The sequence below is a fragment of the Vanacampus margaritifer genome, chromosome 11 (genome assembly GCF_051991255.1).
Source record: "Vanacampus margaritifer isolate UIUO_Vmar chromosome 11, RoL_Vmar_1.0, whole genome shotgun sequence".
Lineage (NCBI taxonomy): Eukaryota > Metazoa > Chordata > Actinopteri > Syngnathiformes > Syngnathidae > Vanacampus > Vanacampus margaritifer.
The window spans coordinates 3,962,949-3,985,935 of NC_135442.1; the positions used below are offsets into that span (position 1 = coordinate 3,962,949).

At 41.5% G+C, this 22,987-nt stretch overlaps 1 protein-coding gene across 6 annotated transcripts in view; it reads right to left on the reverse strand.

The window, feature by feature from the left end:
• The window catches only part of rnf17 (ring finger protein 17), a 78,601-nt gene that overhangs the window by 3,339 nt on the left and 52,275 nt on the right, over positions 1-22,987 (reverse strand). For 2 of the 6 annotated variants that reach the window (XR_013296020.1, XR_013296021.1), the window contains exons 1-37: positions 18,265-18,437; positions 16,813-16,925; positions 16,630-16,727; positions 16,059-16,134; positions 15,831-15,920; positions 15,638-15,741; positions 14,820-14,988; positions 14,246-14,322; positions 13,385-13,459; positions 12,673-12,956; positions 11,911-12,000; positions 11,487-11,645; positions 11,237-11,408; positions 10,520-10,649; positions 10,260-10,447; positions 9,702-9,831; positions 9,149-9,305; positions 8,674-8,789; positions 8,459-8,576; positions 7,633-7,750; positions 7,350-7,547; positions 6,551-6,698; positions 6,349-6,461; positions 6,026-6,116; positions 5,822-5,943; positions 5,230-5,395; positions 5,047-5,158; positions 4,804-4,967; positions 4,415-4,534; positions 4,266-4,346; positions 4,049-4,165; positions 2,964-3,017; positions 2,491-2,601; positions 2,297-2,417; positions 1,795-1,930; positions 1,543-1,729; positions 678-795 (exon numbers count right to left, since the gene is read on the reverse strand). Coding sequence is in view for 4 of the 6 variants with exons in the window: in XM_077580675.1 (XP_077436801.1) it covers positions 694-795; positions 1,543-1,729; positions 1,795-1,930; positions 2,297-2,417; positions 2,491-2,601; positions 2,964-3,017; positions 4,049-4,165; positions 4,266-4,346; positions 4,415-4,534; positions 4,804-4,967; positions 5,047-5,158; positions 5,230-5,395; positions 5,822-5,943; positions 6,026-6,116; positions 6,349-6,461; positions 6,551-6,698; positions 7,350-7,547; positions 7,633-7,750; positions 8,459-8,576; positions 8,674-8,789; positions 9,149-9,305; positions 9,702-9,831; positions 10,260-10,447; positions 10,520-10,649; positions 11,237-11,408; positions 11,487-11,645; positions 11,911-12,000; positions 12,673-12,956; positions 13,385-13,459; positions 14,246-14,322; positions 14,820-14,988; positions 15,638-15,741; positions 15,831-15,920; positions 16,059-16,134; positions 16,630-16,727; positions 16,813-16,925; positions 18,265-18,322 (4,665 nt within the window). In the remaining 2 variants the exon portion in view is untranslated. Of the gene's footprint in view, positions 1-523; positions 796-1,542; positions 1,730-1,794; positions 1,931-2,296; positions 2,418-2,490; positions 2,602-2,963; positions 3,018-4,048; positions 4,166-4,265; positions 4,347-4,414; positions 4,535-4,803; positions 4,968-5,046; positions 5,159-5,229; positions 5,396-5,821; positions 5,944-6,025; positions 6,117-6,348; positions 6,462-6,550; positions 6,699-7,349; positions 7,548-7,632; positions 7,751-8,458; positions 8,577-8,673; positions 8,790-9,148; positions 9,306-9,701; positions 9,832-10,259; positions 10,448-10,519; positions 10,650-11,236; positions 11,409-11,486; positions 11,646-11,910; positions 12,001-12,672; positions 12,957-13,384; positions 13,460-14,245; positions 14,323-14,819; positions 14,989-15,637; positions 15,742-15,830; positions 15,921-16,058; positions 16,135-16,629; positions 16,728-16,812; positions 16,926-18,264; positions 18,438-22,987 lie in introns of those variants that run through there. The other 4 variants (XM_077580679.1, XM_077580680.1, XM_077580675.1 and 1 more) reach the window with 3 other exon arrangements.

Consider the following 22,987-nt stretch of genomic DNA (forward strand, 5'->3'; position numbering starts at 1 on the left):
TTATTAGTTTATTCACTATTTCAGTCTTATTTCATCAGAAAATTATTATTTATTCCCTGAAATTTGCATCTTCAGCTCCTAAATTTGTACATAAATGTTACAACAGTTTTTTATTTTATTGTATGACTATGTAAAATTTCAACAATATTCTTCTAAAATTCAGACTTAACCTTTGTAAAATTATTGCAATATTAATATGCTTGAGTAATATATTTTTTCTTTTCATGGCGGCAATAACACTCTTTAAGTGGTACCTAGCTAGACCACTTAAAAAAAAAAAAGTCACTATTGTTTTTAAAAAGTTTGCTAACTTAATGATGTGGTAAAAAGTGACCACTTCTTTGACAGATTTTTTTCTCTCCCCACTAGTTAATTTTCACTTTAAAATGTGTTGATGAATGTTCCCTATCTGTGACTCTTATGGTCAAAAAGTAAAGCTATTATTTTTTTAGCATTTGTATGCTTGAACAATTCAGATAATGTATCACGCGTGTTTGGTGTGTAAAAAAACGAAAAGCTCTGATGCACTCAAGAACAACACACTTTAATGACTTGTCTTTGTCATTTAAACAAAGTTCCAACTTAAATGGACTCTTTAAGAACATAAAGTAAGAGTCTAACAACTTTTTCTTAGTGAACGCAGCGCCAGCTTGAACGTAAAAGAAAACAAAACAAACCGTGTGCAATGGAACTTCACTCAGGTTGTGCCAAGCCACTGGCCAGTAGAGGCAAGAAGATAGAACGTCCAAGCTGGTTGTACAACATCACGGTCGGCTCAGCGGATGCGCCCTCACACTGGATGGACAAGGAGACACTTAGTTTCTTGCAAACGCACCACCAGTATTTCCTTTCCCTTATGACTAAATGCCAACAATTTGCAACAGCCGATTTCCAAATGACATTTCTTCCAGGAAGAAGACTATTGGAAATTACAACCCGTTTCCCCTAAAATTTTGCAACTGAGAACTAGAGTAGGCCAACTCCATTTTTGAAAGTGCAGAAATGGTTAAATCAAGCTTTACTTCAAATTTTGATGACTTAATGGGTTATTTGCCACGGAGGAGGCGGGACTTCCGGCTTCTGCGCCGCTGTTTCCGTTGATGGGTGCGAGTGCGTCTGTCTCAGTTCTCCGATGCATTTCAGAGAGCTGAGACGCCCTGCTCGCTCGCGCCCATCGGCAGGAGCGCGCGGTTGGTGGGCACAGGGGTGGTTGTATAAAATCACTATATTGGTGTAAAATTGCACATTTGACACATTGTGCGCGACTGCACATTTGTGTAAAATTGTGACTATTCACGTAAAAAGGACACATTTGTATAAAACTACACATTAATTCGGGTACAATATTCAAATTTATTAGTAGGGTTCAATGTCATTATCTTTGTCTTAAGTTACTGTATAATGTATAAAAAAAGAAAAGAAGGGGGGCAGTAATCAAATTGCAAGTTTACTGACAACCAATCTACTAATTGATTTTTTGTAAAACTACCTTTTGTCCTCTCAAATTGTGACTCAACTGCCAAGATATGCCAAATGTCCTACCTGAAACACGGCAGTTATGTCTCCGTGCAGCAGGTCGACCATGGCCACCGTGGCCTTGACGCTCCAATCCGGGCTGTAGGGTAGCACCTGATCCTCCGTGCTGACGCTGGGAGCCTTGAAGCCCGCCACATGCACCTTCAGCACCTGCAACGGGAAGCACAGCAGCTTGGCCGGCATCCGCCGCAGCCTAAAGGGAAAGACAGAAATCCACTGAGCCCGCCGGTCGTGAAGGATATTGCGACACATTCGTACAAGCTGGCAGGCACGGTGTCGTTTGAGCCGAAGTCCACATGTTGGATGAGGATCCGGACGGGTTCGGCGCTGATAATCTTTAGCATCTTGGCTCGGTAGAAGTTGCCGTCAGTGTACTCCGCCAGACATGAACCGCCTGACAAACACAATCATTTTATCAGTACTATTAATTACACTATTATTTTGCCACTAAAACCATGTAGCTATTTTAAACTAAGGTTAGGTTTTCAAGTTAGTTTCAAATAATATGGTTTGGTTTCCAATCTGGAGTTTCAAGTCACTGTTTCAAAGAGTGTTAAGGTTTCAAAGGAGGGTTAACCGTACTTCTATTTCGTCCCTCCCAACCACCAGATGGCGGTGCTTGAAGCACCGAATGTTCCCTTTGCGCATGCAGAGGGAACATTCGGTGCTTGAAGCACCGCCATCTGCTCGTCGGGAGGGACTCATAGAACCGTAGTTACAGTTGTAACTTTGGTTTGAGAGCCTGTTCTATTTGTGTTACCACAAGGTAAGTTGGTGAGTGGCAACAAGCTGGCAACATCGGCGTTGATCTGTGACATGCACTGGTCCAAAGTTTCCCCATCCACTGTTTCCTGGGCCATGGCCTCCCACGACAAGAACACCTGTAGCGCCGACACGTGACGTCGTGACTACATTTATGTGTACCTCTGAGTGTCATAATTCCGCCGCAGTTACCTCATTGGGAGTCTGCACGTGCCTCACGCGGACTTTAAGAGGCTGACCATCCTTGGGCTGGCATGACTCCAAGAAGGGCCCCAACATCTCCTCCGGGGAGTCCAGAAGACCCTGAGGATGCACAGCGGTGACAATACGCAAGGAGCAGAATTAAAAATCTGCACCAATGCCGCTCAAATTTTTGATACCAAGTACCACCAAAAAAAACAAGTCCCACTATAATGACCAACATTGAGCGTAGTAGGCCAAAAAACAACACAGGTTGTGCTTGTAAAATTGTATAATTGCAAGCAAAATGGCAAGAATAAAATCCAAATTTTATGTGAAAAACTGACTGAAACCATAGTCATAAAAGTCCAAGATTTTTTTTTTAAATGCAAATGTAGTGATTGACTGGTAGGAGTCGAGTAGCACTAGTGGGACTCATACCACACTTTAAGAATCACTGATTTACAAAAAACCTGTCACAGTACCTTTGTGTCGATGTCCCAAGTGTCCAAAATGGGAACAGGAGGCAGAGGAGGTGCCTGCACACACAAAAAAAAAAGAAGATACAAATGAAAACTACACATTTTGGAAATGTTAGATTTGCCACAAAAAAAACACTATTTGTTCAGGAAAAGATTTCATTTGGATTTTTTGTAAATGTAATATTTTGGAATTAAAAACTGGTCTCATAAAAGCTCCATTAGACTTTGGGAATTTTGTTTTATACAACAGCTTATATTAGCCATTAAAATGATGCTCAAACAGGAAGTGACTGTTGCCCATGAAAAAGGAACATGTTGCCATAAAAAAAAAAAAAAACTAGATTTGATAACAGAAAGGCTATATTTGGCATTTCAGTTAAAGGCAATACAGGTCATAAAAATATTGTAAAACAATATATTATTACATATTTTGAAATTTAAACACTATAATTTCACAAAAGGCTACATTTAGTTTGCTAATAAATGCTACTTTGCCCCCAAAACACTATACATTGTCATAAAAAAATGTTAGACACAAGTTTTACACAGATTTGCAATACTATAAAACCCAAGATGCCATTAGCATGTTAAATTTTACTAAGAAAATGAATGAATACAATTTTGCTCAAATTGGTCACTTTCCAATATAAATGTGATATTCAGTCATTTAAATTTATAACGTAATAGGTCAGCTTTAGGCAGGGAAAAAAATGCTCCAATTTTGCCCCAAAACACTATTTAGTGTCGCAAAAGTAATGACATTATTGAGGAAAGCATTATTTTTTTATCACATGTGGTTATACAAGGCCTTACAAGGATATAATTTGCCATCAAAATAATAGATTTGTAATAATTGATGTGATATTTTGCCATTAAAAATATGTTTGGCCAAGAAAATCTAGCTCAGAAAAAAAATGCTGCATATATTGTCACAAAACGTATGTAATTGGCCAGGGCAGTGGTAGTTTCTCATGGAAATGCAAAATAATACACTATTTGATTACAAAAAAGTAACATTGAGCAATGGAAACAAGTAGAACAGGCTATATTTGGCCACAAAAACAACATTTGGGCATATTTCGCCACACCTGTGGTACTGTCTGGTCCATCAGGGCTTGTTTGTGGTGACACAAGATGGTGTTGAGGCTCAGTCCATCCAAGAAGATTTCGACCACGAGTGGTTGTCTGGGATCAGTCGGTAGCTTCTAACAAACACACACACATTCGCATTCAGCACTTATCTTTATTTGTGTGTGTGTGTGTGTGTGTGTATGCGTGTGTGTGTGTGTGCGCATGCACATGTACCACAACATTGACATCCACGCGACGATACAAGAGCATCTCATTGAGAAGCTCCACAGCATCCTGATGCCAAATGCCGGCGACCTAAGGAGAAGGATTCAGTTGCCGGCAGTATTGCATCTGTGCTTTGTATACAGAATGTCAAGTCTCACAGGTTTGATGCCGTGTAGCTCACAGGGCATGCACAGTTGGGGGATGTTTTCGCACAGTAGTCGAGGGTACACGTGGACTACTGGAATGTTCTCCACCAGGCCGTAGTCCACGTACTGGACCTGCAACCACCAAGACGGTTCTTTCATAATCAACGTCTAAGATTCAACGGGGTTCGACTGTGTCGGACCCCCCCAAAGTTCTCTGATGCAGTACAAGTACAAACTAAATTAAGAAATACGATAAAATTGCCATGTTTTTGTTTTTTTAATATACATTTTGAGTTGTATCCACTTGAGTTGATCAGACAATCATCCTTCTGCTTTTACCAGGAGGCAGACAAAATTGACTCCGAATGCGGTCCAGCAGGTGGGAGCAAATGATAACCCACCTTGACGTGTCCCCCCAAGACCTCCAGCAGCTGGCCCCGATACCACAACATGTCAGGTCCAATGACGACGCATCCCTGTACCGTCTTCCAGGTGTACGGCTTCTGATTGGGCAGCGTCTTCATGCTCTGCTGGATCTTCACCCTCAGCTGATCCAAATGACACCCTGAAGACAACGCAACACAAACTCCAGCGGACCCAGGGTCCTTGAACGTCTCACCAGCGAAATAGTTTGTTTGCGTTACCGGCCGTGTCGGTTCGAGCGTAGATGAGTCCATCCTCTTTGATGGCAGAAATGGTCATGTGGTTATGGCCCAGTTGAGGAAGCTCTGGTGCTTTGTACAGATTAGTTTTCACCTACACACAAACAAGCGGCATTCACTTCCATGTGTCACGTTAGTTTAGGTTGTCGGTTTGGGTTGGAGCACCTTCTCGATGGGCCTGGTTGTGCGAGGGATTGGTCTGGGGGGGGCAGGTGTTGAAGTGTACACTGGCAAAGGCGGAGGTGTCCATTTACAAGTCGTGGCTTGTATGCTGGTGTCAGAGGACTGAGCATCACTTTCATCTGGCTTTTCGGGAGGACTAGCCAGCTTGCTGCAAGACAACAATAGAGCTTATTGGGCCATCAAAATAAAAATAAAAACTTTAACTTTAGGGCTGCAGCTAACAATTATTTTAATAATTGATGAATCTGTCAACTATTTGTTGATGAATTGATTGCTCTAATTTAAAAAAAAAAAAAACTTTAGTCAAAACAGAACGATGCTTCAAACTAAGTTCCTGGTTTGGTCTGTAACGTGTCAGAAAATAGGCAAAAATGTTTATCATTGTTTGAAAAAAAATTAAACGCAGATGTTAGCACAAAGATAATCAGCCTGCCTTAATTAAAGATTATAGAAATCTGAGAATATTTACTATTTGAGAGGCATTTGCTAATTTGACATTAAAAAAAATCTCAACGATGAATCGATTATCAAAATATGTATCAATTAATGTGCATGTGTTTGAATGGAGACGCACACTGGCTTCCCCTCCCGGAGGGCGAGACCCTCGCGGGCCAGATAGTCGGACAGGCTGACCAACTCTCGCATCTTGTCAGTGCACATCAGAGTCACGGCTACCGGACGCTCATCGGTCAGCTCCTGGCAGTGGCACAATACGTTAGAACCCGAGTTTCAGGAGCAGAACATAAAAGTGTAAGGGGGAAGAACATGGTCTTCAGACCTGGATGGTGATGAAAGCTGAGGCTTCTGACAAGTGGTGGCGCATGTTGTCGCAGGCTGTGGCGGTCCAGGTGGGTTGGCCCCCTGCTGGCCTGTTATAAAAAAAGCAAATATAAATTAATTAATTAATTGTGACAACATGATCTCTCTCAGGCTTTTTGGGTCACAATCATATGAGATCTTTTAATCGGGAGGAGTAAATGATTTTGTTTGTTTTATTGGCACGCTAGTCCCCATTAATACAGCGTAATAATTTACTATTTTTATATATTAGTTTGAGAACCACTAAAACCATGTTTGCGTGTGTGTGTGTGCGTGTGTTACTTGATGTCCTTCAACGAGCACTCCAGAGCAAAAGAACCCTCCAATGAAGCCGAGAGTGGCCGCAAGTTGCTTATGTGCAGCTTCATCTTGTTGCCGTGGTCACAGCACATCACCTATTGCCAGGCAACACATGGCAGACCAAGTTACTGACCTGTTCACTGAAATTAGCACGAGTGCCGAGTTGAAAGCTAAGACGGAACACCTCTGCGAAGTCGTCGGACGAGACCTCGGAGCAGATCAGCCCTCTTTCCCAAACTCTGTTGACGTGAGCCGCACAGAACATGTCTGGCTTCCACGCCACGTCTTGAGGCTCCAGGAGCTCACACGCCTCATTCAGAAGCTCATTCAGTCTGGAATATATTTAACACAGAGCAAGCGACTCAACTCGCAAATGATCGTGTTGCAAATCCTGCACTCGGAAAATGGACTTTGGGTGCGAATCCGAGATCTGCGACCTACCGAACTATCCACTTAACTGCTGAAGGCATCATAACTATGGCGACAACTATAACAACTAACAAACACATATGGAGGTATGTACTTAACAAGAAAAAGGTGAAAATAATAAAATAAATAGCTAGAAATTTCTCTGATTACTTCTTTGCACCGTGTTTCAACGGTCTTTAAGGAGTTCCCAGAGGTAAGCTTGCCAAGAGTATGCAAAAAAAATAGCTTTTCTGCAGCAGGCTGCCTCCACTTGTGGACACTGGACCGGTACACACACACACAGTAAGTAGCGTGTCAATACAAAATGTGTTGCGCACTGAAAACCCGAGGCCCATAAGGGCGTATTGTCCTGTGAAGGGGGGAACGAACAGTCCGGTCTAAGAGCGAGAACCGTTGCATCCCTTGTTCATACGAAGTTGGTGCCTTCAGTGAGAATCTACAAAGTAACCAGTCATAAGAATAAAGCAAATGCATTGAATAAGAAAAAAGTGTGTCCAAATTTTGGGCTGTACTGTATTGTACGTGCTCCATGGGTGCTCTACCAGCCAACGCACCTTTTAAGTTGAGAGTCGTTTTGGACGAACTGGACGTAGAAGCTGCTGGGTGAAGTGATGTGGCTCACTCGCACTTTGGCGTCCTTGAGGCTGCCAGGGAGGTTGAGCCGAGGCTGGAAGTCCAGACAACTCAACTCAAGCGGTGGGTCCCATACGGGACAGTCATTGGCGAGGACCTCTTCCATGTTGGTCTTAAGCCTTTGGCAAGCGGGGTAATAAAAAAAAAAAGTCAATGGAAGGTCACCATTTATGAATCTATTTTGTAAAGAAAAAGGGATTATACCCATTTTTGGAGCACACCAACTGCTCTTTAATTAGCACCTCGGCTATGTCAGTGGGTGAGTCAGTTGGGGTGATCTCAAGCAGCTTGGCTGGTAGAGGTTTTGTCATGGCAGACTTTTCTATTTGGAGAACAATAGAATGAGTTAAGCAGTTAGTGAGTTTCAGAAGAAGCGTACACAGTAAGCCCCCACCTCCTCGCAGTTTTCATTTCACAAATGTACCTATTTGTGGAGGGGGGGTTTCTGTGGATACATCAACTTAAGCATCTCCTCACCTATTTGATGAAACATTCACCCAATCATGCTTCTTAGTGCTCTCGCCCTAAGACAACCCTTGCTATAAAGATAATAGCAATTGGTGTCAAGGAAGTAATTTCGACCATTCTAAAGCTTGATTTATGCTTGACGTGTCCGCGGTGTCCGCATTGCCCACATTTTCCACACTGCGCACCTACAAGTTGTCGAATAATCCACATCCATCCATCCATTTTCTAAATGGCTTAATCCTCACCAGTGTCTCGGGGTGCTGGAGCCTATCCCAGCTGGCTTCGGGCAGTAGGCGTAGTACACCCTGAACTGGTTGGCAGCCAAATCGCAGATCCACATACATTTATTTTGTTAAACGCATGCTTGACGTGTTCACAAAAATACGCGAATGAGAAGAACCGTGTGTACTCATCGCAATCGACTGAAGTAATCCTGCTTCACTCAATGCTCAGTCTGTGTATTTTTTCAAGGCTTCTCGTCATTGTATAATAACCGAAAGGTGAGCATCGTCATTGACGGAAGTGCCTACCTCTGGTCATTAGATTTTTAAATTCACTTAACCTGTAACCACGATGGTGAAGAATTTGTCATAAACCAGGCTGGAGAAGCGTTTCACACAGGCGTCAGTCCACGTTTCTCCACCCAGAGGAAGCACGTCTGACAAGCAGCAGTGGATCGCCTACATGATACACACACAAAAATAAAGACAAGCGCACACACAAGGCCATTTGAGTATACAGTATAGATAAGGTTTAAATCAAAGTAAGCACTGTTACCAATGCTGGCAAGAAGAAGAACTCATCCATTATCTTCCTCAAGTCGCTGACCAACACAGTTGTCTTAAGTCCAAAGTCAATGAAGCACACCTCCACCTTTCTGTCCACTGGATGACCTAAAAAACACACGCGCGTACACAACTATGACGATCTCTCTCTTTTTTAAATATTTTTTTTTAAATATTAACTGCATCATGTTTTTTTAACTCGATAGTCATGTTAAACGTTTATACTTAAAATCAAAAATATGTTGTCTCTACAGTCATAAAATCTGACTTTATTTACATAAAATTAAGCTTTTCTTTAGATTTAGACTATATTCCGGTCAGGCTATTACTTTTTCCTAAAAACTCTAACTATCATAAAACTTCACGCATGATTCTGACGTTTTCATGATCGTGACATTCTGACTTTATGTACATAATAAGTAGTAGAAAATTTACATACATAAGGATTAGGACGCTGACTGCCTTACCTATGACCTCGGCTCTGCACCACAAGTTGTCTTCTAAGCGGGCCACGCAGGCCTGGCCAATCATGGGACAGTAAACCACCAGGTCCTCTCCATTCTTGGTGTTATAGCACTCCTGAAGCTTGTTTTTCAGCAACAAAGACTCCATGTTGTCAGTCTGCTGGCCGCACACATTAATGAAGAGTAGAGATCAGGGAAAGTATTATAAAAATAAATATATATATATTTTTTTAAATCTGCCGCTAAGATAAATGCTATTCATTAAGAGTGTCAAATATTACAGGTGTCATAGAGAAGCACATAGTATACTTGCTAACTTTGTGTTGTGAAAAACAGGGCGATTTTTTTTTTTATGTCTTAAGTATGGTCTCTCTGAGGCATCGTAGTTGACGTACATTTGAACTCAGGTTGTTGCATTCTATTAGTTTACCACTAGATGAAAAAAAAAATCTTAACACTGTCCCTTTAATTAAAAAATGTTAAATTGTATGTACATTTTACAATAAGACTTCTCAGACGCAGTTATGATGGCAGTGTTCTTTCTTGTGTTCAATACCAGCTGAATGTAGAAGTCATCGAGGCTGTTGATGTGTGTCACCACTGCATTGTGTTCCACGTGGATTTGGGGTGGGACAGCCGAGTAGTACTTGAGCGGCTTCATGGTTGGCTTCACTGGATAATAAAACCTGATGGCGGCAATAATATAATACAACGCTGAAAAAGGACATTAACAATGTGTGAGAGTAGCAGAGTGTGACGTCAGTGGCAGATTGTGGGTTTGGACCTACCGAACGTAATCCATCATTCTCACATGTTTTTTTTTGGTTTAATAATTAAAAAAAAAAGTGTAATATAATATGTGTGGAGCCTAAAAACACGATACAAGAGTTGCAGGTTTTGCGTTGCATGGTGCAGAGCGCAATCATTGTGTAAGACGTGAGTTGGCAATTAAATTATTATTATTTTTTATTTTTTGCAATGGCAGAGGGCTTTAGATTGACCTTGCAGCACATAGAGGCTGAAATGTGACTGTTGGGAATGAATACAATTTCATAGAAGGAATATTAGAATGTAGGTCAGTAGCTCAGTGCTTCTGATAGTGTACCAGCAGTACCTGGCCAATTCGTTGAGCACCAGATAATCGCGGATCGAGAAGGGAACATTGTTGGGTGTTTCCATGGGAGTTTTGTGGAGGTCCACCACCAGGGCGTCTCTGTCTTGACCAAAGGAAATCAATTCCAAGGCGGCGGAACCCACCACTTGGCAGAACGCCACCTGAGCCTCTTTGCTCCAGCCCTTCGTCTAAACATATGCTTAAATTGATGTTAAGAATGACATTCAATGGGCAATATTCAGTGGGATGGACAAGCTCACCAGATCGTAGGGGACCAGGTCTTTGAGGGAACATCGGATGGCCTGAGGAGCAAAATGAAGCAGCTCCGGCTTTATCTTCCTCAGGTGGTTGTTCACCACGTCCACTGAGGACACCGTGCTCGAGACATCCCTGCAAAATGGAAGGGAGGGGGGAAGAAAACCAGCCAATTTTCTGGAATTAATTAGAAGTGTTGTGTTGAAATCAATTGCCGCTTCATTTGCTTACAATTTTTACATAATGAAATATGACTATTGTAAAATTACAACTCTATCCACAATATGACTTTGCTCAAGTAAAATGATGACAGTAGATGTCTTAATTTTCACGATATAAAAACTTAATACTCATACAACTATGACTTTATTCATGCAAAATTAAGATCATTTAATACTTTAAGATTAGGATTATTTTGTAAAATGAAGGTATTCACATAAAATTAAATTACCACTTTTGACAATATTAACTTATACACATGTTTTTAAATCCAAAGGTTTAGGATTTAATTTTGAGATATGCAAACATTGATACTCAAAATTTACAACTATACTAACAAAATGAACGTTATTCTCATAAAATTGACTACTTTTTCCAATATTAAAACTTTGCTACTCAAGCTACTATTTGATAAATAAATACAACAAATACTAGTCCCTTGATAATGCAAATGTTAAGGAACAGAATGGGTCGTGCATTAATGTATCGCGACATGACTTTACCTTTCCATGTTCATGCTCTTGGTGAAGCCGTAGTCAATGAAGAAGATGCAGATGTGACTAAGTTGTTCAGCCGGACAAACTTCCACACTGTTCTTGCCACCATTTTGGAAGACCACCAACACTTTGCTACGGCACCACAGACCCTCACTTCCTTTCGCCAAGACGGTGGTGCCTTAAAGTAAACAGCTATAAGTTTCTTTGCAACAATCTACAACAAACATCCAACATTTACTTTTAAAAATGAACACACCAGCTCGCACTTCATCGGCAGCGGAGAAGCAACTGATGTCCAGTTTGCAGAAGGTGTTGATCTTCTCGGACAGAATGTCACACTCTCGCTTCTCGGTCAAATAGCGCACGTAGAAGTGAGTGGGGCTGACTATGTGAGACACCACCACCCACTGGCCAACTGAGGACAGGAGGAAAAGCATTTCCAATAGAGTAAAGATGAATTCTCCCCCCGCCCCGTTGGCTCGAAATAGCGGCGGCTCGGATTTAGGAGCGGCGGAGCGCCGCCGCTGAGTGATATACACGGAATCACTGATGTGTATGTCCTGGCTGTTCAGTACAATGTAAATTGATTAACTACATTTTCATTATTTCCACTTTGGAAAATTGATCTAAACAAAAACGGACTAACACCCTGGGTTCCAGTGTTACAAAATGTTTCATACCCTTTCTCCACATTGCAGACAAATTCAAGCGTCTTTTCCTGCGTGATCTCTGCTTATGCTTGGCCAACTCCGGACCAGTGAGAGGTGCAACTGTAGAAAATTTAGATGCAGAAAACTTTATTCATCTCTGCAGGGCAATCAAGCACAAAAGAGACAAGATACAACAACCATGGGTTCTTTTAGGTGTTTATAAATTGAATTTGAGTGACACAGGAACGTACTCCATTTGACTCTCTATGCAAATTGGAGGGGAAACAATGGGTGTTTAACGCTTTTTTTCCTGTTCAATAAACGGCTGAAAATGAATTTGAAGTTGCCGGTAGGGTTACAAAATGCAGTGATTTTTTCAAAGTTGAAAACTTTTGATGGGGGAAAAAAATGATCATAAATATAAGGGGAAATATATATTAGCCTGTTCAATTACAGTTGAGTATGGGTGCATCTTTGTTAATATATTGGAATGATTTACGGTGAGGGGTGGAGAACATGTAACTCAACATTCATTACCTTAAAGCTATTAAATATCTCGACATGCATAAAGACTAGAGTCCGTCGCCGTAACAAAGAGAATCGGGTGACTTTTCAGAATAAAATATTAGCTAATCAAATAACCGGAAGTACAGTAAGTTTTTTTATTCTTTCAACTTTGCGGCCCGGTCCAAAGTGGCCTATGGAGCGACCACTGCACTAAGCCAGTGTATTTGTACTTCCCACCACTGACAAACTGAATGAGTAAGTCTTTCAAAGGAAATCTGGACATACCATTTTGCTCCTCCGTCTCTATAAACTCCTCAACGACAATGTCAGGATCACTGTTATCAGAGGTGGATGTCTTGTACTGGTAACGGTTGCTACTACGTGTCGGGCTCGGAGAGAGGCAGCGAGAAACTGGGCTCCTCCTTCTCGGGCTCATCCTCCTGAGTGGACTCTTGGCTTTGCCGTGGCTGGGGTGGCTGCTGGCTGAAGATGTGACATGACCATGCCCGGGACGCTGTTGGGCAAGGTCGCTGCTGTGTTGCTGGACATCCGGTGGCACCATAGACAGTCTAGACGATCAAGGACAACACAGGAGTGACAAGACAAAAAAAGATAAATGCAGTAATTAAATGGTGAGCTAGAATACTGGATTTCCTCAAATGGTGGCTCTGTTAGACCCTGGCCAATTCAATGGCTGATCTCATTCTCTTGCTATTATCATTCTAGAAGATGTAGTCACTCTGATTTTACAACATTGTGTTAGCCTAGAGAGTGGAAGTTAGCACACCATCGTAGAAAAACTAAAAAATTACTCTCTTTTTTACAGCGCTATTTCTCGTTATTACGACGGGCAGGGGGGACAGAATGGATAACTGGAATTTCAATTCACTTAAATGGGGGAATTTGATTTGACAATTGAGATGCTAGCTTGGTTGCACCCGTCTGCAGTTGTGTTAAAGGCACCCGGCCACTATGAGGATATTTTAAAAGTACTCACTTGTTTGGCTTGCCTATGTCCATCTTCAGAAACAAGTCCATACTCTGGTTCAGAAACTGTGACTTGAAGCTAACACTACACAAAACACAAACACAGAATCAAGGATGCATCTGTCGAGGAAGCGTGGCTGCCAATGTGCCCCTACGGCCCCTCCGACCACCACCAAACATTTGCACCTTCCATACACCAGTGTGAGTAGCACTGGAGGGAATGTGTGTGAAGTGCCTTGCCCAAGGACACAACGACACATGACTTGGGGAGAGCGGGGATCGAACAAGCGACCTTCTGGTTACTGAGCGACCGTCGCTACACCCTGAGCCACGGCCGCCACAATACAACAGAATGCAAGCCGATCTACTCTTCTGAAAGCCACAACGTGTGTGAAAGCTGATCCGAAGGTCAGCGAAGACGCTACTGGTGAACGAGAGAGCATGCGCTCGCCTGGTGGGGTGCGCCTGGGGACCGATTGACCAATTCCAAATGACTGGGACTAGCCGCAATTTACACGGGGACATTCCAGATGAACTGAGCAAGGAGTGTGCAGACATAAGTCTGGGATTGATGGATAACTATATGAATCAATGATAATCATAACCAATGTATATGACTGATGGGTTTAGTAAGAATGGATGGGGACGGGTTACTAATAAGCAATGGCGTCTACCCGTCAGCCCTTCTTTCGGATGTCAATGTTGCAAATGATGTGATGTGATCGATGTAACCTGTAATGTGTCCGAAAGTAAAAAGATGAATAAAACAAACATGCTTGTTAGCATTGTTTCTGGCAAATAATAATCATTGCTTGTGAATTTCCACTATTAATATTTTACACGGATGATGAATTGTCCCATGGTTACAAACCTCAATCCACAGCCCATGGTGATGCACTTCATGTTGAAGGACTGGTCATCCACAGGGGCCCGCAGAGTCTTCAAAATCTTTCACACAAACACATTCAAACTGACCAATTTAGCATTAACATTACGCCTACTAATATTAGGAGCACGTTTACAGCAGTCGTTCTCAAACTGTGGATGCCAGGGCTCCATGAGCCGTTGAATTTAATTCTGCAGTAGCATTTAAAAACACCATACCTACTATGGGGACGGCGCACCAAAAACACAATGACTCTACTACCTCAGCTACGCTCCATGAATAAAGTCTTAGAACAAAATCAATGTTTGTTTTTTTCTCGAGAACAGAAGGCCTATTTTTTATTTTTTATAACAGGCGGGCCACGTAAAATGATGTGGCGAGCCAGATCTGGCCCCGAGGCCTTGAGTTTGACACCGTGATGTAAAGAGTTTGCGAACCTCTGAGACCTATGAAATTAAGAGGTACATGCAGTAGTTATGTTTAATTTCTGTTATTATTATTATGATGGGGTCCTTCCTTGAAAAAAAAGGCCTGACAGGAAATATTTAACATCACACACCTGGTCCCAGTTGCTATACTGCTTCAGGAAGGGCACACATCGCAACTTCTTGGCTTTCTGCACGGCGTTCTCCAGCGTGCCCATCATCGCCTTGACTTTGCACACTTGGGTGTGAGTGTTTGAGAAGTGAGCACTCAGTCCGCTGAGCTGACCAAGTTGCATGTCTCGCCTTTTGCACACACAAATCAATGACAACACCTTCCAGGAAGCACGACATACACATATAGAGCTGGGCTGATGTGCACTGCTTACACTAACAACATGGCTGCCACAAAGAGAAACTAGTTCAGAAAAACAAAGTTAGACTTGTTAAATTAGCGTCTTTCCTGACCACCATAGTGATTCATTTTTCAAAAAAGGGACATCAAATTTGTGTCTGACAAAAAAGGTAGCTTTTGATTTTTGAGTTATTGCACCCGACCCGTGCTGCAACTATTCTGCCGAGGTCTCCTTGCCTCCACTGTATAACTCTACAAAAGACCATGAGAGAGAGTGGGTGTGTGGAAATTGCGGGTTAGGGGTAATCGCAATTAGGCAAATACGACAAAAAGTGGAAAAAGTGAAGTGCTGTGTAAGAAAAACTGTTTCAAAGCTTGTTTAGTATCAAGAAAATAAAGCAAATACCGAACGGGTAAGAACCGAAAAGGAAAAACTTGTTTTGAATGTCATTGTGACTTGTTTTTTCTTAAGAGGAAGGGGATAATCGATTAAAATGTATTTAATTTGGATTTTTGTGGAAGAAATTGGAGATTTGATTTGAAGGTCAAATTGCTCAGCCCTATACCGAGATGTCAACGTTGACATCATGGCGGTCGTACCACTTCCGGATGTCGTGCATTGCCTTGTCAGCCGCATGGGAGATCTCCATCTTCAGTCGGACTTGCTCTTTTTTCACTTGCTCTACCAGGCCTGTAGTTAAATTCTGCAAATATAAAAAAATATATACACAGTATATCAAGCACTTCCACACAAGCCTACAGTATTGTGGCTAAATAAGTGCATGTATTCCACCTGGTCAAAGTGCTCCAGCTTGGCCAGATGTTCCGCAGCGATGGCCAACGCCTCGTCAAAAGAGCTCTCGATCTCCTCAGGGTCTTCCGGCTGAGGAAAACATTTAATAAACACATATGATTTTAAAGGCTTGCTCGCTTTTTTGGTGTACAGTGTTCCCTCGTTTATCGCAGTTCATCTTTCGTGGCCTCGCCGTTTCAGTTTTTTTTTGTTTGAATGCATACATACCTGCTTGGCATCCTCGGGGTTGCCAATGATGTCAGAGGTTAACGCTAAAGTCTTAACGACTTTCCTGCGACTGTTCCTAAGAGACACAGTAGCAAGTTCTGTTAACTTCTGCCAAATTTCAAAGAAATAGAACAGATATAAAATTAGTTTTCTTTGCAGATAATGTAAAAATAAGTGCCATACATCTGTCAAAACATATGTAAACTTTTTTTTATTTTATTTATTTATTTTTTATTTCAACAATAATATCAGGATTTCCCCCTCAGCGTTATTAGCCCGGCGGCCCACCAGGCTAAGCAACACCCCCCCCCCCCCCCCCCAATTTTGAATGTCTGCGCACGGACTTCACCCGGCCATGAAGGATGTTTTCCGCCACCCCCAGCCCCACTTCGACTAACATGATATATGATTCGGGTATGTAATTCATCTACTTCATCTTTTTTTTTTTTAAAAGACAACAATTTTCCACGTTTTTCCCAACAACACCACCCAATTTCTTCAATAACAAATAAATCATCCTGAGTGATGAATTCAAGTTGAGTGATAAAACTGATTGATCGGCCAGTCCGACCTTCTCATCTTATTCATTTTGGTGGTGTAGATGAGGCCAATGATGCGGTTGTCCTCCTGCAGCCCAAACACGCCCTCTTCAGGCAGGACCGACTCCACCTGTTCAAGAGGGCCTTCATTCACCACAAGCACAGGCAACATGTATTGTACAAACACTTGTAAGGCCACTTCAATGTCATTTCACCTCACACTCGGGACACTTGACCACATTGTCACGTTCCAGGGACTGCAGGCAGGACGTGCAGAAGATGTGACTGCATACAAGCGTACGGGGCAGATTGTCCTCAGCTTCATTCTCTGAGTGGGAAAAATACAATCAGTTTTGTCTGATTGCAACCCAGAAATTCTGGAGTTTGGGGATTGTGGCATATTAATCGTTTTTCTTCAATTATATAGTTTATAAGGTCATGCATAGCCAAAATCACCATTAAATTACGATTAATTGCCCAACCCTAGTGTGTAGCTCTCCAATTCAAGATGATTCGATACTTATATTGTTTCACAGGGCGTGATACAATTCAAGGACTGTTCGATTCAGTAGGATTACAATGTCAATTTAATATAGTATGGTTCATTTCAAGAGGGTACGATGCAATGACTTTCTTGTTGTCATTTCTGTCCGAGCTATAGCTCTACACTAAAAGACAATTTGATGCGTATCTCGATGTAAATGATTCGATTTGGTTCGCTTTGATGAACTCGCACCTTTCAACTCAAAACAGAATATCCGATTCAAATTGTTTTTCGTTACACACCAATTAATCGGCTGCCTAATTATGGTCCTTGAAACATCAGACAAACTAGTCGGTCAAATAGCCAACGTTTTGCCGATTGTTTTTCCTTTAGTTTATGTCTAACCATTTACAGCAGCCATACACAAGTAAGGTTTAATCATAAAGCTATACAATAACCTTGTGTGCTTCATTAATTTACAGTACAATGAAATGTGTTGATCAGATCATTATATGTCACGATGTAGTGTGTGTGTGTGTGTGTGCGTGTGTGTGTGTGTTGGGGGGGGGGGGGGCTACTACTACTGGTTGCCACTACTTCAGAAGCCATAAAAAATATCCAAAGGATTTCGTTACCACATTATGTATTGCTCGTGACTTTCCATTACCCTCCACCGCCACCAACAAAAATAAAAACCCAAAAGACAAAACATAACCCCCAAAAAATACAGAAAAATTCCATCTTAAAAGTTATGGTGCTGCCTCTGAAGGCAGAAAATTGCTGAGTCACTTCATCCTCCCATACTTTTTTTTCCCCAGCCCCCAAAAAACAAAACTTTATTCAAATATTGAGGCCTTGCCCGGCTGACATCGTCCCCAAATGCCTTTAGTGCCAAACCGAACAGAACTGAAAATGGTGGAAGCAAACAATTCCTTTCACCATGTATGACCATCATTAAACCAATTGTACTGCGTTCACTTACATATTAAACTACCTTTAACAGCTAACAAATGCCAAAATATAAAATTAACACACGTTAGTTTAGTTTTAATCATATTCCGGCACGCCAACGTTAGCTTACTTAGTAGCTAGCCTTGCTAGTTCTTCTTAGTTGCTAGCACCTCTACTCATAGTAACTTTCTGGTTTTATTGTAACAATACTTTCACAAGACGATGAATATACCTTGCAGAGTGTAGTCATTCCCACAGAAGTAGCAAATGATTGCGTTGCGTTGTTCCATTTTATACTTTTTTGGTACTTTTTTTAATGGCGAACAAGAAGACCGCAATTTTTATTCTCCCTAGAGACAGTGACGTGAAACGGTGCAGCGTGCCACATCACGTGACTCAATTAGCATGACTGCATATGAAAATCTTAATTAAAAAAAGTAATAAAATAGTGTATAAATATAAAATATATTCTGTCCAGTATGTCGAAATTGTATTTGGTGAATTGGCTATAGTTGATATAAATCCACATAAAAAAAAGAAAGAAGAAGAAACTGGCAATGAATCAAATCCCATCCTGGAGTTTGAACACTTTCATTTTAGACCACTACGAGGCGCCAAAGAACAAATTAATGGCAAAAATGCTTCGTTTTTAAATACCTGCATAAAATGAACCCCCCTCCCCACCCCAAAGATTAGTCTAATAAGAACAAAGCATGTTTCTAGTAAATTTATATATTTTATTCAGGATTCCCCTCCCCCCCAAAAAACAACAACAACAACCGTTTCCAACTTGAATTGAACACACTATTTAAATCTCTAGCTTGATTAAACAAAGAAAATACATCAATTTGTAAAGGTTGTTGGGGATTTCCCTATTTTTTTAGTGATGACAATAACCAAAGTATTTCCTCACATCTTCTACTCTTATCGAAATGTATAGGAGGTTAAAAATATTATGTTGTTTTATTAATATTATATATAAATACTAATTTCACGTTTAATATAGTGTCCATTTTTCAAAAAATCATATGTTGGTGCTAAATATTAATTGGCCATTTGTCGTTAAGCAGCTATCTGAACTTAAGAAAAAGATTGGTTAATTCGCCGTACAACTTTATGAAACGACTCAAAGTTATAATCACTCAATTTGGAATCTTTTTCGATGGATTAATTCGAATAAAAACAATCAACAATGGAATTGCCCATCATTGTGCAATTTTGTTCTAGACCACAGTGAGGCGCTAAAGACCTAAGTACAGTAATCGCAAAGAAATTTCTTTCTTTTTTTCAAAAACAATTTTTAATATTTCTTCTTAATCCCACCGCAATAAAAGCACATTTAAAAAATTGTTTGAAAAGAATAAAGATTGATGTTAAAATAATAAAAATGAAAAATATTTTTAATGCTGGAAAAATATATACATAAGTTTGATTTTATTCTATTTTCTTTGTTATATGTATTTATATTTCATGAATAAAAGGACTATAAAAGGACCTTAAAAGAACTAAAACAAAAAAAACATTTTTAAAAGTAACATTTAGCTTTTACATGTAAAATAAAATGCATTTTTTTTAGTTTTATATGACCACGACAGCCAAGAGGGCTAAACATTTGCCAGGTACTGTAGCGTCCTAATGTTCTTTGTTCTGGCATGGTTCCTTTGTTCTCCACTTTCAGTTGAGCATCGCATGCCTCCTTCATGCGAGGGCAGCTGCGACCCTCGCCCTGCGCCCAAGGACATCATGCAAAGTACGACGTTTAATCCGCGGCGACATCCGCAGAAGAGCAGCGACGGGGGTGGGGTTGGGGGGGGCAGACATTAAAGGTAAATAAAAACGTCTGGCCCATCTTCACGTGGTGTTCATCGCTGTGTGTGTGTGTGTGGGGGGGGGGGGGGGGGGGGGGGGGGCAGAATGCAGCACATCAAGAGCCCCCTTTCCACTTTAGAGGTGACAGCATGCCGCCCCCACCCCCTCAAACCCGGGTCCATGAATGTTGATCTCAAGTGAAAGGTGTGACAGCCGCCGTAGCTGTCAAGGACTGGAAACATCTTTGTACAATGTTGACTGTACAGTGGAGTCAGCAGATCTTGAGAGACTTTAGCTGAGGGTACCAATGATGGCTTCAAGTGGGGGAGTGTAATGATAACCATCAAACAGGAAATCGAACATACGGAAGGGTCTGGCCACGCAGTACGATATAAGCAACTCAGTAGGTCAGTAATTCAGGTGGGTCATAGATCACATAAATGCTAGAAGTAGTTTCGAACCGATTTATCCTGGTCTCATTTGAAAAGGGGCGTGTAGACTTGTTATATCCACTGTATGTCGAATTGGCACCAAGACAGAACCTGTGGTTTGGTGGGTGGGTTGCACAAACATGTCAGCCTTACACTTTTCCGCCTTTGGTGGTAGTATGAGAGTCGTAACTGTTGAAAAGTGAATGATTTACTAGATGAAGTGCATATAGTTCATATCAGCATTCCTGCATTCCAGCAGATGCATCAGTCTTCAGCAGAGCATGACCATCATATTGAAGAGGGGGTAGGGAGGTTTTTTTTTTTTTTTTTAAATGTGTGTGTACGTGTACCATGATGGAGGGGGGGGGGGGGGGGGGGTACATGTGTTTACTATGTGTAATGAACCAATGAGCAGGCCGCCCACAGGGGCTCTGAGGGGGTGTCAGTTGGGCTTGCCCCCCCTCCATCTTCCAAATGTGGGTCACTCCCCATCCTCTGGTCATAACACCCCCCCAATCATAATCCTTGTGCACCCCCGTATCAAAGCGCTTTAATCGTTCATTAACGATGCCCTTAATTAGGCGGCGGCTTCTCGTTATCTCGCTCCTCATGTCCCGGAGTCGCCGCATTGTTGTGATCCAGCTCATCTCGGTCTGTTTGTGTACACCTCAAAAACAATTCCCCCCCCCCCCACCCCCAACTCCACTGCCTCGCTTTTGTCCCTCCTGCGCACACACAAACCCCTACAGGTCGAAAGAATGAATTGATCCCGAGTGACAGCGGGATTTCCAGTTAAATGTCATCCAGGAACCGTCGACCGCAATGTAGCTAAATAGGACCTGTGGGCTTCAGCATTAATACAAGGCTTTGAAAACAACAACAGTTACCTCTAAGGCGGAAAATCTCAAGGTCGACTTCATACCTTCATTTTATGGCTGTTTATACTTTTAACAGAGACTCCGAAACACCGGATTCCACAAGTGTAAAAGGGGATTATGAAAGCTCTTCTCCCTGGGACTACATCTGAATATGGAAAATTGCCGTGTTGATTTCATCTCTGATCTCTCCATTCAATGGCAGTCATACATAACAGACACTCCCCCCAAAAAAGACAGAAAACTGCAGTTTTCTTCAAATAGAAAACGGGTTATATGTGTTGTCCCATCTCTGACGCTACCTTAGAAAATTACCAGGTTGACCCACCCCCATTCCATGATGGTCATTAGGGCTGTTATAAAAAAATCAATTCGGCAATATATCGCGATATTACAGCGCGCAATTCTGCGGCCGAATCGATTTTTTAACATACTCCAAAACGTCTTACTTCGGGTTAGGATTCACACATTAAGCATGGAAGAATGTTATATTAACTCTTTGACTGCCAAAAACGTTAAATAACGTTTAGTAAAATCCTATGGAGGAGTGCCAAAGACGTTAAAAGACGTTTGTTTCAAAACAGAGGTGAAACAAACCATTTTCTATTGTTGATTACTCAAAAACGGAATAAGGTAGAAACAAACTTTTTTTTCTGATGAAAGATGAGAGTCCAATCTTTCATTTGGTAGTATGTGTGTTTCCATAGTCCAAACATAATTTTCTGTGGACCTTGAAAGATCAGTCAAAAGATCAGTCAAAATGCTTAAATCGGCTGGCACCCACGGCATACCTTTTCTGAAAACGTCTGGCAGTCAAAGAGTTAATGGAACATTAAGCCTTAATATTTTCATTTCAGTGCTGCTCAAACATGAAAAAGACTGCAACCTGTTTGTTAAATGCAGTGGCTCAGTTATAAGCCTGAATTTTCAGATAAATAAATACATTTTCATACAAATCTTACAGTGTACAAGTTTACTGATTTGTATTTTCTAAATGTGAGTAAAAAAAAATAAAATCGCAATAATCAATCTTTAGATTAGTATCGGGATTAATCGGTATCGAATCGTGACCTATGAATCGTGATACGAATCGAATCGCCAGGCACTGGGCAATTCACACCCCTAGTGGTCATACAGTGAACTACAAACAAGTGCTCAAAAGTCCCATCTATGATACTACCTCGGAAGGCGGATAATTGCCAGGTCGACCGTGTTCCCCATTTCGGTGCTGTTTACGCTTAAAGAAAGCTGGAAAAATGCTGTCCCATTCTTTGTTGACGTGTCAACATAACAGCAACCTGGAAAAATGCTGTCTTCTAGAAATATAAAAACTCTGCCTATGGTACGACTTGTGAAGACGGAAAATTAGTTTTATCTAGTCCATTGTTGACTGGGTTGATTGGAAACGGGTTAGGGTTAAATTATTGCCTCTGAAGGTAGACTATTGCGGGGTCAACTTTGTCTTCCCATTCCGTGCGGGTTTTAAGTCGCAACCCCCAATGAAGCCAGAAAAATGTCAAGGCTTTGGTCCGACACTTGACATTTGTTTCCCCCCCCAATCCGGTGTCAGTCCGACTTGCAATCAGAAACTGGAGGTTTCTAGTAATCACTGCCTGGGTCTTCCCAGACGAGCGCACGAGAGATCTCACTTCTGATGTCAAATTGTGGCAAAATCTAATAACGGCGTTAACATGATCCATTTGGAATGCTGTGAAGTCAATGTGATGTGAATTCCTTCTTTGTGAAGACATTTTCCTGAAAGATATTGCGATTAAATCCGGGTCATCTGACACAAACAGATGCAGTGCTGCTCCATTTTTTTCCATGTCAAATCAATACA